This window comes from Sturnira hondurensis, unplaced genomic scaffold (genome assembly GCF_014824575.4).
Source record: "Sturnira hondurensis isolate 20B ecotype Veracruz unplaced genomic scaffold, ASM1482457v3 Scaffold0020903, whole genome shotgun sequence".
Taxonomy (NCBI): Eukaryota; Metazoa; Chordata; class Mammalia; order Chiroptera; family Phyllostomidae; genus Sturnira; species Sturnira hondurensis.
Window position 1 is genome coordinate 384,983 of NW_028093534.1, and position 17,451 is coordinate 402,433.

The 17,451-nt window shown below is 50.8% G+C and overlaps 1 protein-coding gene across 4 annotated transcripts in view; it reads right to left on the minus strand.

Moving 5' to 3' along the window:
* ACVR1B (activin A receptor type 1B) overlaps positions 1 to 17,451 on the minus strand; it is a 38,091-nt gene continuing 20,640 nt past the window's right edge. For 3 of the 4 annotated variants that reach the window (XM_037030869.1, XM_037030871.1, XM_037030870.1), the window contains exons 4-9: positions 17,208 to 17,438; positions 14,469 to 14,636; positions 13,281 to 13,437; positions 11,500 to 11,624; positions 7,974 to 8,104; positions 2,432 to 5,511 (exon numbers count right to left, since the gene is read on the minus strand). In XM_037030869.1, the coding sequence (XP_036886764.1) occupies positions 5,386 to 5,511; positions 7,974 to 8,104; positions 11,500 to 11,624; positions 13,281 to 13,437; positions 14,469 to 14,636; positions 17,208 to 17,438 (938 nt within the window). In that variant the 3' untranslated portion in view covers positions 2,432 to 5,385. Of the gene's footprint in view, positions 516 to 2,431; positions 5,512 to 7,973; positions 8,105 to 11,499; positions 11,625 to 13,280; positions 13,438 to 14,468; positions 14,637 to 17,207; positions 17,439 to 17,451 lie in introns of those variants that run through there. The other variant, XR_005064262.1, reaches the window with a different exon arrangement.

The following is a 17,451-nucleotide window of genomic DNA, read 5'->3' on the forward strand; positions in this document are numbered from 1 at the left end:
TGGAGGGTCAGTTCGGCTGCTGCCGGCCTTGTGTTAGCCCCCTGTGCTGTAAAGGTTTGTTTTCGATGTGATTAGCATTTAAATCACTGGTTTCAGCAAAGCAGATTACCTTCTAAATGTGGACAGGGTCCATCCAATCAGCTGAAAGCCTTCAGAGGCCGAGGTCCCTGCGGGAAAAGGAGTCCCGCCTCCAGACAGCCCTCGGGCGTGGACCGAGACCGCAACTTCAGTTCTTTGCTGGCTATCTAGCCTGTCGGCCTGATTTCAGACTTGCCAACCCCCACAATCACGAGTCAATTTCTTAAAATATCTCTCTACCCATCTTATTGGTTCTTTCTCCAGAGAACCTTAACACGCCATTCCTGGCTGGATCCACAGCCCTCCTCCGGCCACCTTCTTTGGGCATCCCTCTGGCGTTCCCGAGTGTCTCTCGCTGCTGCTGCTGTGCAGCTAATTCTGTTTCAGTTGCACCGAACCAGCACGGTTTCCAGACTGCAACCATCGGAAGACATGGCCTGGAGGAACAGATTTAAAATGTGTGTAACAAAAGCCCAGGCACACACCGGTCCCATGAATTCAGGTCTCCAGTATTGGGCCGTATAAAGGTGGGACACTGTTAGTAACCTTCAAGGGCACGTGAAGAGGTACCAGAATGGTTGGCATTCTGATTTCCAGAATGAAGCTGAACCTGCAACCCACAGCCTCGAGAACTGTAGGTCCATGCCTGCAAGATGACTGTCTTTTGAAGTGGGTGAGATCAGCCACAGGCCGCGTGCCCTTTTCTCAGACAGGCATATCGAGGAGGTGCGGCCACTCCAGCAAGCTACCTCGGCTTTGCTGTTACCTTCGTGCATCAAAGAATCACAACCAGGGTCCCAGGACAATTAGCAGCTAATCTGGGTTAGGGCAATGTATGACAAACAGAGCCAACTTCTAAAGGTAAATTACTCGATTTTCTCTAGCCCAACAATCTCAGATGGGAGAATAATGGAGAAGTCTGGAGAATAATCAGAATTTTCAACCATTCAGAGGCTGGAGCCAAGGGCAGGTTCGATGGTTAAAATGTAACAGGGTAAACATATGATGTTCTATACTCGAGTTCAGCTTCCCTTGGATGGGACGGGACGGAGGAAGGAGAAGGTGCCTGGATCTTACCCAACCTGAGCCTGGAGATGCACCGTGGGATGGGGCGGCGGGCGTCAAGCACAGTCTGGGACCCTTGCTCTAGTCTGTGCTGTCAGCTGATGCCCAGGTGAAACGTCACCCGCTGTCCTGGCCCCAGGCTCCGGCTGGGTTCAGTGGAGGGCAGCTGGCACCGAGAACACTGAACCACGGGGGCTGGATGGCGTGATGGCTAAAGGGCTGTCGTCCGTGGTCAGACACCCCACATGCAGGGTCTTTCCCGCCCCTCGAGATAGGTTCACCTCATCTGTTGACCATGTACTTGAGTTCTCTAACCTTGTTTCCTAATCCGTAGAGAGACGTCCATGTGCCCACCTCAAACACTGTTTTACGATTAAAGCAATTAATATACACAAAGCAAACTTTGGCACACTGCTCAGCACACAGTCAGTTTTCAGTATTTGCTCTTATTAACTGCAGAAATTCTCAGCTTTACCAAATTCATGATAACACGACAGCTGCCTTCACATATTTTCAGGGACCTTATATGGAAGAGAAAAGGCTGCTCTGAACCGCCTCTGGATAGAAGTCACACGGAGGTTGCCTGGTCCTACGTAAGAGCTTTGCACACGCAGACGCCTGCAGGTGGAAGTCATGTTCCCGAGTGTTACCGTGGAGGCTCAGGGCCACGTGGCCCGCCCCGCCTGGCAGGGACGCTGTGGGGAGTCGAGTGTCTGATGGGTGGTGACTAGGCGACCTCCAGGGTGCCACCCACATACATGAAATTGTGACTCTAGGACTTTCATCCTGGCTCCCTCAGCCTCAACAGAGACGTTCACAGCTGCCCACACACTGAAGAAGCCAGAGGAACCAGTGGAGACCCCCCACCGCAGAGCCACTGAACGCCCCCAAGTTCACATCTGCACTCCAATTTAGGGGGAAGAGAACAGTGAGGCTGTCTTCAAGACTGGGTGGCTTGTGACTAAACAGGATCAAGACCCTCTTTTGTCTACAGAGGAAAATGCTATAAGACAAAACCAACACAAAGCAGGAAGGTATTCAGTGTCTTCTGCGCCCTCACACGCCAGGCCCGCCTCCCACCAAGAAGCAGAGGGACAGGGTAAGGGAAGCCCGAGGTGAACAGACCAGCTCCTCTTCCCCGCTGGGGCCCACTGCGCCCGGTGCCGACATCAGGCCCCAGCCAAGTGGGAGGGCAGAAACTGCACCTGAGGACACCTGCCCCCACCCAGCTCCCCCGCCAGCCGCCGGGCGCGGTCCACAGGCAGGAAACAGATGGCACCAGAACAGCTCTGTGAATAAAACTTTAATAATGTACAGCAGAAATCGGACAGGCTCATTCTTATATTAAAACAAAAGATTTCCTATATTACAACTTATTTACATTTGCATACTGAAGAGGTAAAGTGTCTAAGTGGCTAATTTACAGTCCTTTCTAATAAAATGTACAAAAACAAACAGAAGTACCGAGAATGCCGTTCAGGGGCCTTGATGGCAACAAAAGAACGGGCTTGGACTTGGTCTGTGAATCCAGAATCCAGAGGTGCAGGTAGCCCTAAGGATCAGGGTTAGCCCCAGGGGGCCAAACACCACGGCTGCAGGCTGCAGTTTCTCCCCAACTCACTCACTCTTAGTGTTAAGAGCAGTGGGGGTGAGGGTGGGAGCTTCCCCAAAACTGCTCAGTCTTCCCCAAGGGTGCAGGGGAGGGACCACAGGTGTGGTGAGGACAGACGGGCCACTGAGGGAGTAGGCTAGTGGCTTGGGCATCCCTGGGTTGAGGAGTGTTGGCAGATCCCAGAGGCTGGTTGTGACAGGCACAGGAGTCTCAGTCCCACTGCCACTTTGAACCCGCCAGGTTCTGCTGCAGGGCGGAGAGGTGAGGGGTCAGCAGGGGTGGGGAAAGAAGGTCCCCCGTCGACACAATTGATATATGCAAGGGCAATTAGTCAATAGCTAGTAAACTGGCCCAAACAGGGGAAGATCTCCTTTAACGCAAGGAAAGAGGCAATGCATGAGAAAAATAAATAAAGGCCGGGGGCGTCAGGGAGACATGTAAGCAGGGAGAGGGCTCTCCCCGTCCTCCACGAGCTTTGGCAGAGTCACTGGGCTGGAGGCAGGGGTGCTGTGAGGCTGCATCCAAACGGTGCTCCCCGGCAGGCAGGAAGGGAGCTCTGAATGAATGCATGATTGGGCTCTCACGCCCACCACCGGTCTCTTTGGTGTGGGGGGCATGCTTGCCCTTCAGTGGTCTTCTGTAAGAACAATCATTTCAGGCTTAAAAGGCTCTCAGAAGCAACTACTATATGAAAACTTCCGGTCTCAAAACAGGCACCCGCTATCTCGGATCAGGTCCTCCTTCAGTGTCCAAAAACAGGACCCAAGCCTTGTTCACAGCTACATTCCCAGCACCTAGCACAGTGCCTGACACCCAGCGGGCACTCGACATTCGCTGAGTAAATGCCTGGAGGAGGAGAAGGTGCAACCGGCTGGACCATGCACAAAAGGCTCGGGCCCCAGCCCAGAAACCACTCCTGGACCTGGGGGGAGGGGCAGGGCACAAAGCAGGAGAGACCAACCCCAGCGCGGCGGCAGCTCTCCCCGAAGAGAGGGAACAGGCTCAGGTACGAGGACAGACGTTTCCAGTGTGATTGAGCTATGTGCGTTTGATTGAACCTTTTTTTTCTGGTTGTTTTTTGTAGGGATTTCTTTAAAAACAAATAGATTGAGAGGTAATCATCACATAGAGATGGTTTTCGTTTTATAAAAACAATATTAAAAAAAGTTAAAATCCAGACCCTCCCAATAAAATTAAAAAAACAAACAAACAACAAAAAAAAAACCACTCCAGTTAAAAGTTATGGCTTCAAAGTTATTGTACACCTAAGATATGCTGACCAAACCACCACCCACAACCGTGCTTCTAGACGTCGTCATTAAATACTACACTCGGGTTAAATAGGATTCGGCTCAGGCTGCTCCCTTTGGTAGGGCCCCTGAAGTGGGTGTGAGCCTCTTAGCTTCCCTCCACCGTGATCGGATAACCCAGTACAAGACCCGTGTGGACGCCTCCCTCCCACCCGAACTCCCTCCCCACTTCTTGTCCCCACTTCCCTTCCCCACCCTAAACCCACCACCACTGAAAATATACACTGCCATTTCCAGAATCTGGGACGTGAAAGACAGATGTGACATTCCAGTCTGAGTCCCCAGATCTGGGCTTCAAATTCCTTGGCCCTTCCTTGATGCTGCTGAGGACCATGCCCTGGGCTGGCTCATTTCCCACGGTGGCAGATGACCACAAGCCCCGAGACTCACGCCAAGATGCTTTCCCTGTCCACCCCACCCCTTCCTCACATTTGGACCCCAAAGCCTCGCCTGCCATGGACAACTGGGCCAGCTTTGGTTCCAGTCTGAAATGGAGGAGGAGAGGGGCTGACGCAGGGTGGGAGAGGAGGGCCACCGCGGCTCAGAGTTCTGGGGGAAGGGTGGGGAGGGAGACCCCTGGGAAGGGCACCAGGAAACGAGACACTGCTCACTACTGAACAGAGGCACCAGCACGCAGAGACGGCATGACAAACACCCAGACCTGCACATGCACAGAAAGCTCAAGCAGGGGAGTACGCACCTACAGACACACACACACACACGTGTAAGGGCATGGCACAGACCAGGCACAACAGGGGACGCACCTCGGCACATGCACACACGGCTGGACAGACAGGCGGCAGGTTCCGTCTCCACTGGCAGTCCCTCCACATGTCCACTCGAGGGTGGAGCACGGGCCTGGAGCTGCCTGCCATGGGGCTGCGCTTCTGGCTCCTCTGGGCCACCTCAGTGTGCTGGGGCCGCCCCCGGCGGGAAACTTTCAGTGCTGCTCAGCACTGGCAACACTCAGCTTCACCTGGGCCCTCCCGGGCCACCTGTCACCACTCCTGGCTCTACACCAGGTGCACCGGGTTTGGCGGGGCTTCCCACTCCAACCAGTTTGATTGTGGCACCGAGTTCTCCACGCCTTCCGCTCTCAGAGTCTCCATGCCACTAGGAGGTAAGTATAAAAGGTATCTGTGTCTCAAACCCAGCATGGGAGTGAGTGGGTCTCCTGGGCTCTGTCCCTCTTTCGGACCAGAGCTTCTGGCCACAGAGGGCTGGGCAGAAACGAGAGGTAGGCCTCCATCGTACGCTCAACATGGCAGCTCTGTGTAGTCCTCGCTGCCCAGGGTTGCATGTAGGGGGAGGAAAGCAGGATTAGATCTTCACATCTTCCTGCACGCTGAGCTGGGAGAGGGTCTTCTTAATGCGCAGAGCAGTCAGGCGGGCTGCGCCGTTGGCGTACCAACACTCTCGCATCATCTTCCCCATCACTCGTAACGCCTGCAGAGACCCAGAGGGCATCAGTGCAACCCTGCCCGGTGGAAGCCTTTCTGCCCCCAGGGTCCTCCTCATTTCTCAGTGCAACGTGTCCATCTCCTCTCCTGCTCTGACCCAAGGGGAACACTCTGCAAACCTCCCTCTCCCCACAGACTGCCCTTCGTTAGGGGACAGGTTGTGCAGGCAAATGGAGAGAGTGCAGCCCCGAGAGGGGAGGCCTCCTCGGCAAGCACCAGCAGCCTCCCCACCATCTGGGTGACCTTGAAAGAAACACCGGCAACAGCCTGCAACCTGCAAAGCATTCCTGTCAGGGTTGAGGATCCCTTTTCACGACTGTACACTAATTGTTCTTTTAAAAAGTAGTGTATAAACCAGGGACAAATCTTGAGGCACGAAAGTAAGAAGCTAGGAAGTGGAACAGGGAAACTGAGGCAAACAGCCAAACACACTGACTGAGCGATTTACAGCCAGATACACAAGTCCACCTCTTCAGAAATAACATCCAGGCCTCAGCTGTGTTTCAGTTCCAAGCCCAGAAAAGCAGCAAAACCAGGCCAGCTACGCCAGGACCAGCTGCAATGACAAATGACCTCCTGCCGGCACTGACCAATCCGTGGGGACCACAACCGTAAAAGGGCACACCTGGAATAGCTGACAAACATTCTATTTAAATCCTAAGCTCCCACCCTTTAAAATCCTCAAGACTTGGGCCTATGAAGCAAAGGGTTGCCAGTTCAATTCCAGGGCACATGCCTGGGTTGCAGGCCAGGTCCCTAGTGTGGGCACATGAGAGGCAAACACACATTGATGTTTCTCTCCCACTCTTTCTCCCTCCCTTCCCCTCTCTCTAAAAATAAACAAAATATTTTTAAAGAAAGAAAAAATCCTCAAGACTAAGGACCTGTGTGCTTGCCCTCCAGAGCACACCCTCACCTTTCCCTGCCCCTACAACTCCATTTCCTAAACTCTTTAGGGCCCATGAGACTTGCAACCAAGGGAGCGGTGGGCAGCGGCAGCTCATCCTGGGCTAACCCCCGACTTTGTCTCTAAGGCCCCTTTTTCTCGGACCCTCCAGTGAGCTGACGGTAGCCCCGCCTTGGCCCACTCCTGTCTCCGTGACTCTTACTTTTCAGGAGCTCACGCAGCCCCTCCTGGGCTCTTTTCTCTCCTGTAGTGTTTCCAGAGAGCCAAAGCAGCCCTGCTAGCCTCTCTCCTGTCGCTCCTTCTATCCTAGGCCTGTCCTTGTTTCACGGTCCCCAGCTTTGACAAACTCACCCTCAAAACCACCCAGACTCACGTTGTTAAAGCTTCCCGCACAGAGTCAAGAACCCAGGCACCAGCGGCTGGCCCCAGGCAGGCCCACTCAGGGCCAGGTCCCCTGTCCAGAAACAACCTCGCGGTTCACACGCAGCGGGTGGGGGTGGTGCAGAGGCAGACAAGTAGCCCCCGAAAGTGACCCTGTCAGAGGCACTACCACTGCCTAGGTGACACAGGCGACCACCAGTCAGGCTCGGGGGTGACATGGAAGGTCACCCGCGGACGGCTTCTTGTTACTGAGGGCTTGAGGGTCCCTTAGTGCTGTCCTAAGCAGCAGTTTCCAAACTCCTTTTAGCAGCAGAACCCCCTTTCCTAAGCAGAGTCCCACCACACAAGAAGCACCCACTGAACAGAGGGGGTGGGGCTGCAAAAACAGCTCTTCTGGCCTTACACCCACCCTCTGAGGCAAACCCAACTGAGGGTTCCAAGGACCGTTTTGGAAAATGCTGCTCTGTTTCACAAGGAGAGAACGTGTCCCCTAAGCTGCAAGCTGATTTTGTCCATCAGCGAGGAAGTGCCCTCTAGTGGCTACACTCCCTAAAAGCAGAGCTGTGAGAGAAAAGAGGCCCAAGCACACTCAGATGGAAAACCCATTCCCCGTCAGAACTCCATGTTTATTAGTTATCTGTATCATAAGCCTGTCCTCATTTCAACTCTCTCCACGAAATGACCCCTTCTCACTTCATCTGCTGCCTCTCCCAAATTCCAACTCTGCACATCCTCCTCCCTTCTTCAGAGCTGTGAGGCCACCTCCCTCACAAACCTGTCCCCAGTAAGCCCCGCCCCTTGCCCTCCCACCCACTTTAGGAGGCCTCTCCTCCACTTGGCTCGCCCCCATGGCTCCCCAGGCACTTTTCCAGTTGGATGGTCGAAAGGCGCCCTCAAGGTTTTTGCTTCTGTCTCTTTTTGAGCACCACCTGTCTCACCTGTGTCCTGGGGGGCCACGCCATCTTCTTCTAGGCTGTCAATTCCAAGGGGGACCCTACAGTGCCCAGGACACAAGCCTGTGGCCCCTCAGCACTTAGTATACAACAGCCCAGTGTCACACCATAACTGATGCCCTGGGGGGGAGGGGGGGCACCACGTTATCGGGTAAGGTGAAGCAATCCCAAAGATGGGAAAGCAGGAGGAGGAGGAGACAGTCCTACCTCGTAACTCTGCCACCAGTTGGGGATGTTGGGACGCAGCTTCTGGTCACATACGACCTTTCGCATTTCCTCAATGGAAGGGTCAGAGGGCACTAAGTCGTAATATGGCAGCTGGTATTCTTCGTGGACTCCTGAAAAAAAAGAAAAGACCCACTGGAGCTACATGAGAAGGAAGAGATCACTGCAAAGCCACTGAGAACAGCCATGCTGCCGTCTGCAAACACCACGTCCCACTAGAAGGGGACGGGGCTCCCTGGGGGGCATGGCTGAGCCAGGAACACCTTTTTCACACCAAACACCAAGGAAACCGTATCAAAGACCGTTGAGATCAAGTCAAAAGGCACCACACAGAAAAGGGGGACCTTTATGCAACAGTGAGGCTAATAACTTCAACAGAAACGAACATTTATAATCTGCCAGTTCAGCCCTGGCCACTGTGGCTCAGCTGGCAGGGGCAGTGTCCTGTAGAACGAAAGGGCTCGGCTGGACCCTCCCAATCGGGACATGCACCAGAAGGCAGCCCGACAATGTTTCCCCCTCCCCCTTTCCTCTCTCTCTCTAAACAATGAGAAAGTGTCTTTGGGTAAAGGGGAATGAGAGAAACACTGACAGGGAGGTAATAAAAATAAACAAATAAATACAAATAAAATCCTCTAGTTAAAAAAACCCACTACTTTATAATGATATTAAACAACCAAAAAGCCGCAAATCACTGTCAGCCTTGTAAGATGACAGATAACAAACTCATTACTTTGAAAACTGGTAAATAAATGGAAATCAAATATCTTTCCTATTCAAACTACACATTTTAGTAACCCGAGAGACAATGCGGGGAAGCTTCCCTTCCAAGAAGAAACCCAGCTGATGCCTGCAGACCGACAGGGTCAGGACACGGGCGCTTTCGAGCCCTGGCGAGTGTGGGTTTGGGCAGTGACCGCTGACGGCTGTTCACGCCCCAACACGGTAACCGGCTTTGTGTGCCCTGTAACAAAGTGTTGGAAAAAAATACACATACTGTTCTAGTTGTTAAATGTAACTATCACGGGAAATTCCCAGGAACAGAAGGACATGTGAACTCCATGAAGAGGCAAACAGAGAAGTTTACAGAACAAATGACTAGATTCTCCAGTTAAAAGACTATGGGGGAAAAATGGAGGTGAAACCTGGAGGTTATAAGAGACTTCAGAGGTGCACCAATCAATCACAATGAATGAACATTATTTCAACTCTGATTTTGAATAAACTGTTAAAAAGGAAATTAAAAGAAAATTAGAGAAATCTCATCACCAATTGATGTTAAGTAATATGATGAATTCATGTTCATTTTTTAAAGCGTAATAATAGTATTACACTTTTTTAAAGATTTTATTTTCCTTTAGAGGGGAAGGGAAGGAGAGCAGGAGGGAAACATCAATGTATGGTTGCCTCTCGTGAATCCCCTGCTGGGACCTGGCCTGCAACCCAGGCATGTGCCCTGACTGGAAATGGAACCACAGGCTTCTGGTTCGCAGGCCCACACTCAATCCACTGAGCTACACCAGCCAGGGCAGTATTACATTTTTGAAATCCTTATCTTTTAGAACTACAAACTGATATTTTCCATAATAGGAACATTCATAGCCCTGGCTGGTGTAGCTCAGTGGATTGAGCGCAGGCCTGCGAACCACACGATCGCGGTTCGATTCCCAGTCAGGGCACATGCCTGGGTTGCAGGCCAGTTTCCAGCAAGGGATTCACGAAAGGCAACCATACATTGTTGATTCTTCTCTCCTTCTCTCCTTCCTTTCCCCTCTAAAAAGAAATAAATAAAATCTTTAAAAAAAATAGGAACATTCATTAAAAAATCCAATGTAACCTCCTCAAGCCCTTTTCCAGGAAAAACCCTGCTGTCCTGAGCTGAAGGAGAAACTTTTAAACAGAGCTGGACTTGGCAGCTACTAGGGGTAGTGAAGAGCTGAAGCTCTGGCCTCTCAGCCTGACAGAGCTTGAATCCTGGTTCATTAGCTGTGTAACCTTGGACAAATGACCTAATCTCTCCGCAACGGACTTTCTTCATCTGCAAAATGGTGGCAACAATAGTACGTACTTTATAATTTGTAGTACAGATTGAATTTATTCATAACAAGTGGTGAATGTGAGCATTATTATTATACGCTAAACCCCAATTTCTGGAAAGTAGGAGAGGAAGACAAATTAACTTACTCAGTTTAAGACGTGTGTGGTCAGATTTTTCCTAATCTGTTTTCTGTACACAGGATCAAAATTTAAGTTGTACAATTCTATGAATAATACCCAGGTGCCCCCTCCCTAACTTGGATCTTACCAACATATTATAGATGGAAAAAGACAGTTGTACAGAAAGGGGTTAGGCTGGAAGACTCACTTGTTCTTTTTTTTTTTAGGTATGTACCCTGACTGGGAATCGAAACCGAACTGGTTATGAGACAATCGTCCAACCAACTGGGGTACACCAGCCAGGGCACCTGTTCTTTTTAATTCATTTCATTTCATTTCATTTCCATTGACTTGGAATTTCTTACATGAGAGAGAAATGGCTGAGGGCAGGGTTCTAGTGGTTTGTGGGGGTTTTTAGATATTACATATAGTGTTTCCAGTTTTTTTTAAGTGTTTGTAATTTTATTAAAATATTTTATTTATTTACTTTCAGAGACAGGGAAAGGGAAGGAAAAAGAGGGAGAGAAACCAATGTGTGGTTGCCTTTAATGTATCCCCTACCAGGGACCTGGCCCGCAACCCAGGCATGTGCCCTGACTGGGAATTGAACTGGCAGCCTTTTGGTTTGCAGGTCGGCACTCAATCCACTGAGCCACACCAGCCAGGGTTCTAGTGGTTCTTGAACTTGACACCGTAGCAGAATTCTTGAAAGTCATTATAAAATACTGATATACTAAGATGATGATAAAAATGTTCTCTGCTAAATCACATACTACTTTTTTATTGGATTCTTATACGAGTGAGCGAGCAGTTGCAAGTTCCAAAGATTTAAGAAAAAAATGCAAGGGAAAACCTCATTTTGAGAAAATTCTACACACTGGTAAGCTATCTCCTACAAATTGAGAAATTACACTATGAATCTTTCTAGGGACCCCACGCCCCCCAGGAATGCAGCCCGTACGTGGCTCGAGAGCCGGTGTATCAGCACATAATGCCTCCCGAACAAAGGAGGGCCCTGCATCAGGTCCCAGGCTATTTCTGCCTAGGACTCTCCCAACCTCCGATGACCAACAAAAACAATGTGCTTTAAAAAAGTAGCAGCCTTTGGAATGGTTACCACAATATAAAATGCTATTTTAGAAGCCAGCCCAAAGAGGAAACACACCCTTAGCACCGCTGCCTCCAAGGTCCCCTCACATCTGATGAACTCCGAGGCTGACTGACGGGCTCTGTCACGAGGCATCCTGATCGGTTGTAAAACGGAAGGAGGCAGCAGAACGCCAGCCCCCTCAGGTGACCTGGCAGCCTGGACTGGGGGGCAGGAGCAAGAGAAGGCAGGAAAGGGTCATACCTCCAGAATTGCATCTTCGAGCAATCTCCCAATACACCAGCCCGAGGGCGTAGATATCAGCACATTTAAAGGAGTCAAAGTGCTTCGTGTTAATGGTTTCATCAAGTACTTCGGGGGCCATGTATCTGCAATAGCAAAGGAAACACGGTCATGTATGAAAAATGACTTCTTTCCTTCAATCACAGCATCAACTCGGGGGCCATCTGCGTGTAGGCGAGCATCACCCCAAAAAAGCCCCTTGGGGAGGAGGGACTAATCAATCCTTTTATTGCAAACGCCCATGTGTTTTGGATTTGAATCTGAATTCCTCAGCATATGTTTGGTAAGTGGCATAGGCTCCTCATATTTGTACCTCTGCTTTTCAACCACAGAAACTGACTTTTACCGTGTTTCAACTTCTCGGCAGAGGCACTTGTTCCATGGGTCACAGGGCAGCAATGACACAGAATATCTAGTAGCTACTGGGGTCTTGGACTTTATTAAATATAGCCACAGTGATGGGCTGAGCTTAAATTTCATCCTCCACTTTTTAAAAATCTTACCTAATTACAAACATACAAAAATTAATTCTAGATAGTCATCAAAGTCCCTTTCAGCTAATGAGCACTATGTGATCCACCCCCCTACACATACACACAGTAAGGCAAATCATGGGACTGCCCCAGGCCTCACATTTGGGGGCCTGCGTCATTCATTCATTCAGCTCAAAAGGGAGGGGGAAAGCAGCAGAGAAATTTAGTGAAATTCACGGAGATTCAACAGATAAACAGGCCTCTTCTTCCTTCCTATTAAAAGACAGTTCTAGCCCTGGCTGGCGTAGCTCAGTGGATTGAGCACGGGCCTGCGAACCAGACGATCGTGGTTCGATTCCCAGTCAGGGCACATGCCTGGGTTGCAGGCCAGTTCCCAGCAGGGGACGCACAAAAGGCAACCCTACATTGATGTTTCTCTCCCTCTCTCCTTCCCCTCTAAAGATAAATAAATAAAATAAAATCTTAAAAAAAAAAGACAGTTCTGCCCTGGTTGGTGTGGCTCAGTGGACTGACTGCCGGCCTGCAAACCAAGAGGTTGCTAGTTCAATTCCCAGTCAGGGCATGTGCCTGAGTTGCGGGCCCAGTCCCCAGTGAGGGGTGTGCCAGAGGCAGCCTATTGATGTATCCCTCGCACATCGATTTTTCTCTGCCTCTCTTTCTCCCTCCCTTCCCCTCTCTCTAAAAATAAATAAAATCTTTTTTTATAGTTCCATTTCCAGTTCATATAATTGATTTGCAATCTTAATTCCTCACTCCTTACTTCACTTCTGTATGAAGCAGGAAGCAGGCCCATAATTGTTAGGGTGCCCCAATCTCCACCCTCGATTACCTTTGCTCCAGCTTGGCAAACCTGCTCTCTCAACCCAGAGCAAAACACGCTCTCTAGCTCCTCAGGGGTCTCTGCACAAGCCACCCCTTTGGACAGAGACATTTCCCTCTTCCCCCAGCCAAGCCTGACGCCCACTGCACTCCCAACTCTGGCTCCAGATTCCCCTCTCCACTGCCTCCCCTGCCCAATACCACCAACACCTATGTGCACACAGTTTAGGGAGCTGTGCTCTTGGCACTTGCATCTTCTGGATGTAACAGTGTAGCTCTCCAGCGTGGGGAGTGGGTGTTAAACTTCAGTCATCTGAGAGCCAGGCCCACACCTCCCCTCTGTACCCTTCCTCCTGCACAGCAGGGAAGGGCACAGCGAGCTGCCCAGCGCAGGTGCAGGGCGAGGGCAGAGGCCCCAGGCCTTCCTACCGTTTGGTGCCCACCCTCTGGTTCGGGGCAATGTCAATGGTGTCGGTGACTGCGTCGTGTCGGACGGCCAGGCCCAGGTCTGCGATGGCACACATGCCGTTTTTCTTCACTAGGATGTTCTTTGACTTTAAGTCTCGATGAGCAATTCCAGGTTTCCCTGGCAGAGAGAAAAACAGGGGTCTTTAGAGAAAGGTAGTAAAAATATTAAAAGCAAGAGTCTGCAGCCACAGTGGAAGGAAGGTTGCACAGATTCAAGTCCTGGCTTTTCCTCCTCCTAACCCAGGAACCCTGGGAGGGCGACTTAACCCCTTGTCTTCTCATCCATGCGCCAAGACTCCCACCAGTACTCACGCCACGGCGGTGTTGTGAGGACCGACGCCTGGATGTGGGTGAGCAACGAGCTCAGAAGGGCCCAGTGTCGGCTGAGCCCTTCAGTGGCAACTGAAACCACTCTCGCCTTCCCTGAACTAATATGCTCAGTGGTGAAGTGCTAAGAAGTTCAGAGAGAAACTGCTGTGTTGCCCAGATTCTTAGAATCAGACAAAATCACCAATTAATTAATAAGGACTGCCGATACCACCACAGAGGCTAGGAACGGGACCAAACTTTAATGGCACGTTTTCTGCCAGCGAGCGCTGCTGCCCCGGTCAATCGGGCATCAAGGAACACACCCTGCCGTCGAGACGAGATCTGGCGTCTCCCACGGAGCTGATGTTTCCATCAATGAGCAGCCACAGTCCAGCCACACTTCCTCCAGGAAAACCTTTCCAGGTTAGTCTAACTCACAAGCAGTCTCCACAGGCCAGCTGCCCCCAACAATGAAAGTGTGGAATTACTAAACTGATGCTCCTGTTGCACAAGTTTTCTGAATCTTCCTAGTTCCACGTGCCCTGCGGGCCTCTGAGATGATGACTCAATGAACAGCAACCGACAACCATGCCCGGCCATGGAATGAACACTTCCACCCGAGTCCCAGGGGGAGTTCAAGAGATAGGCGGCAAGAACCCCCTGGAGACGCTCTTGTTTTAAGTCAAGTAAGGTTCCAACCTCTCTCCTTTAGTTTAGACTGGAGCTCCTGAGGTCCAGCTCCAACTTCCCCAGTAAACAGGAGCTCTGGGAACTACATCAGGACGGTGCAAGGCTTCAAAGCCTACCCGACTTCACTGCTCCTCGGCTGGGTCCACTCACCTTGGGTGCCCACGATCTCCATGTGCAGGTGGGCCAGCCCACTGGCAGCAGACAAGGCCAGCTTAATCATCCCCTCGATCGTCACTGTGTACCGGTTAAGATAATCGAACAGGGAGCCATGTTCGTGATAGTCCGAGACGAGCCACAGCTGCGTCCAGGTGCCATTATCTGCAGAGGACCACAGAGGTTAAAGAAGGAGAGATGGGGCATGTGGACTCCAGCCACACTCCTGATTCCCACTCTCTCCTCCACACCTCCCAAGGCCTCCTCTATGCCTGTTTCATCCACAGTGTCTACAAGTTTTGGGCTCCAGGAAGGACAGAAGAACAGCATTTCTCTCTTAGACCTGCTCGTTTATTTCTTGTAGGTGGCCACTGGACACTGCACAGCGTTCCAATATGACACCGAATTGAAATGTGCAGCAACCAGAAGAGGAAGCGTGTGCTTGGGAGAGTAACGGGTAACATCTGCAGCACTGCCCCTGCTCCTGACAAGACCCACCTGCCTGCACCCCAGTGACTACAGCGGGCGGCACCCTCTGCCGCCGAGAGGGAGGCTTCACAGGCCCTGCTCTGTGCTCCCAGAGCCTTTTTTAAAAAATCGAATTTACTGGGGTTACATCGGCTAATAAAATTATATAGGTTTCAGGTGTACGATTCTAGAACATGTCATCTGTATATTGTCGTGTGTGCTTACCACCCAAGTCAAGTCTCCTTCCACCACCATCTATCCCCCCACCCCCATTCTCCAAAGACCCTTGAGCAGAGCCCAGCCCAGCCTGGCCCAGCACCTGTCTCATCTGTGGCGTCTCTATCCTAAGTCCACTGCTCTTGCCAGGCTATGCGCTCTCTCTGAGAACAGGTAAGAGTTCCTTTGTGTGCTGTCATATTCTAGGCTGGAACCACTTCTCAGTGTGTGACGAGCACACATCAGGTGTTCCAGAGAGGGCAGCTCACCCTCGGGAGAGCAACAGAAGGTTGAGAGCACATACTACCACAGGTGGTGTGTCTGATGTGTGTGCATGTGCACGTGTGTGTACGCAGTAGCGGGGGGCGGGGGGAGCAGAAACCAGCCCTGGCTGGGTAGCTCATCTGACCAGAGTGCTGTCTGACACACCAAGGTTGTGGATTCAATTCCTGGGCAAAGCACATACAAGAAGCAACCAATGAAAGCCCAAATAAGTACAACAACAAATCAATGTTTCTCTCTCTCTCTTAAAAAAATCAACAAAAATTTATTTTAAAAAACTAAAGCTGATAATCTAGTTGAGTTACATTGTCATCAATAGGAAAATGGGAAATTGAATTGAAACCCAAATTCCAGGCCAGTGCTGGTTCCAGGACATGACACCACACAGGATGGGCAAAAGTATGTTTACAGTTGTTCATATGGGAAACAATACAATAATTAATAAACAAGAATACAAGAATAAACTGTTTCACATACTCACAACTGTAAACCTACTCTCGCCCCACCTTGTATATATCATGTTAAGATAGCAAGACCAAGGATCTGAGTTTTCTCTTCCCCTGGCCCTTGTGTGGGTTCCGACAGCCAGATCCCAGCTCGTGCTGCTGCCAGACTCAACACAGGGAGCAGCTTCTGAAGAAGCGCCAACCTCGGCCTCTCTGATTACGAAGCAGGGGTCCGCCCAACACTCCCCTCTTGCATGCCAACCAGCCCCAAAGTCTTGAGAACACTACCCATAAATGAAAAGGGAAGAGGTCTTTGGATCCTTTAAAATATAGGTAAGGCTTACATTTTATCAAAAGGTAGTGTTGTTTTGAAAAGGAGCAGCTTATTCAGAAGGAATAAAAAAATTCTCTCTTCCCCTTCTTCCCTTGTGCACAGAGTACAAGACTCTTTAGCCTGGGGGGGGGTCGGCGGCGGTCACTGAAACCTCACAGCAATGTGAGGACGGGAAGCCCGCCGCTGCTTCAGGAAGGAAAAATAAACACTGGGCATCTTCACAGGCTGTAGACACTAATTTCTAGAAATCATGGTGCTGTAAGAGTGAACTATGTCACAACTGCTAGAGAGACCACCACCTCATGGCCTCTGACCCCCAGTGCACTACCTGCCCAGGTGTCTGCTGCCCTGCTTCCTGGGGGCTGTGAGGGCAGTGACTGCATTTTGTTCTTACGCATGATGATCCAAGGAGCTGACAGAGGTCCTAGCCCATAGTCATCAACAGGCGTTACTGAATGAACGAATGAACGAATGAATGAATGAAAGAAATGTCGGTTGCCACTCACTACCTCATAACAAAATACAATCCTCTCAAAAAGACCCTGGGAATCTGGCCTCCGTGACCTCACCCGTCTTTTGCTGTAACAGAGCTGCCCTGTGTTTCCCGCAGGTTGCCAAACACACTTCACCTCTGCATGTGTGTGTGCAGTGAACCTTCCACTGGTTGTTCTTCCTGACCAGCTACAACCTTCGCCTCAGTCAAGCTCAGGTGTGACCTCCCTGACCCTCCTCTCACTCCCAACTGCTCACTAGAAGAGTGTGTTGCCTGCTCACATCCTAAATCTTTACTTTGTCTCTTTGCTAATGAGTGAAGTCCTTAAAAATGAGAATGTCCTGGCCATATGGGAGAGACTTAAAAATGAAAGCAAAACCAGGAGTGAGAAGGAGGAGGAAATGAGGAGGAAATGAGAGAACGTGCCGTCCCAGGCGCCTCTCCGTCTGGGACCAAGGGTGGCTTCCGGGCGCCCCACGCGTGGACCCAGCCTTCACCTTTGTTGTCAGCAGCAATAAACCCGAGGATGTTCTCATGGCGCAGCATGACCGTCTGGTATATCTCTGCTTCCCGGAACCAGGACCGCTCCTCACGAGAAGAGAAAATCTTCACAGCCACATCGCCGCCCCTCCAGCGGCCACGCCACACCTCTCCAAACCGCCCCTTGCCGATAATCTCCTGTAGAACGATGGTTCGGGCCACTGTGCGCTGGACAAAAAGGGGTAACCCTGTGGACCAAAG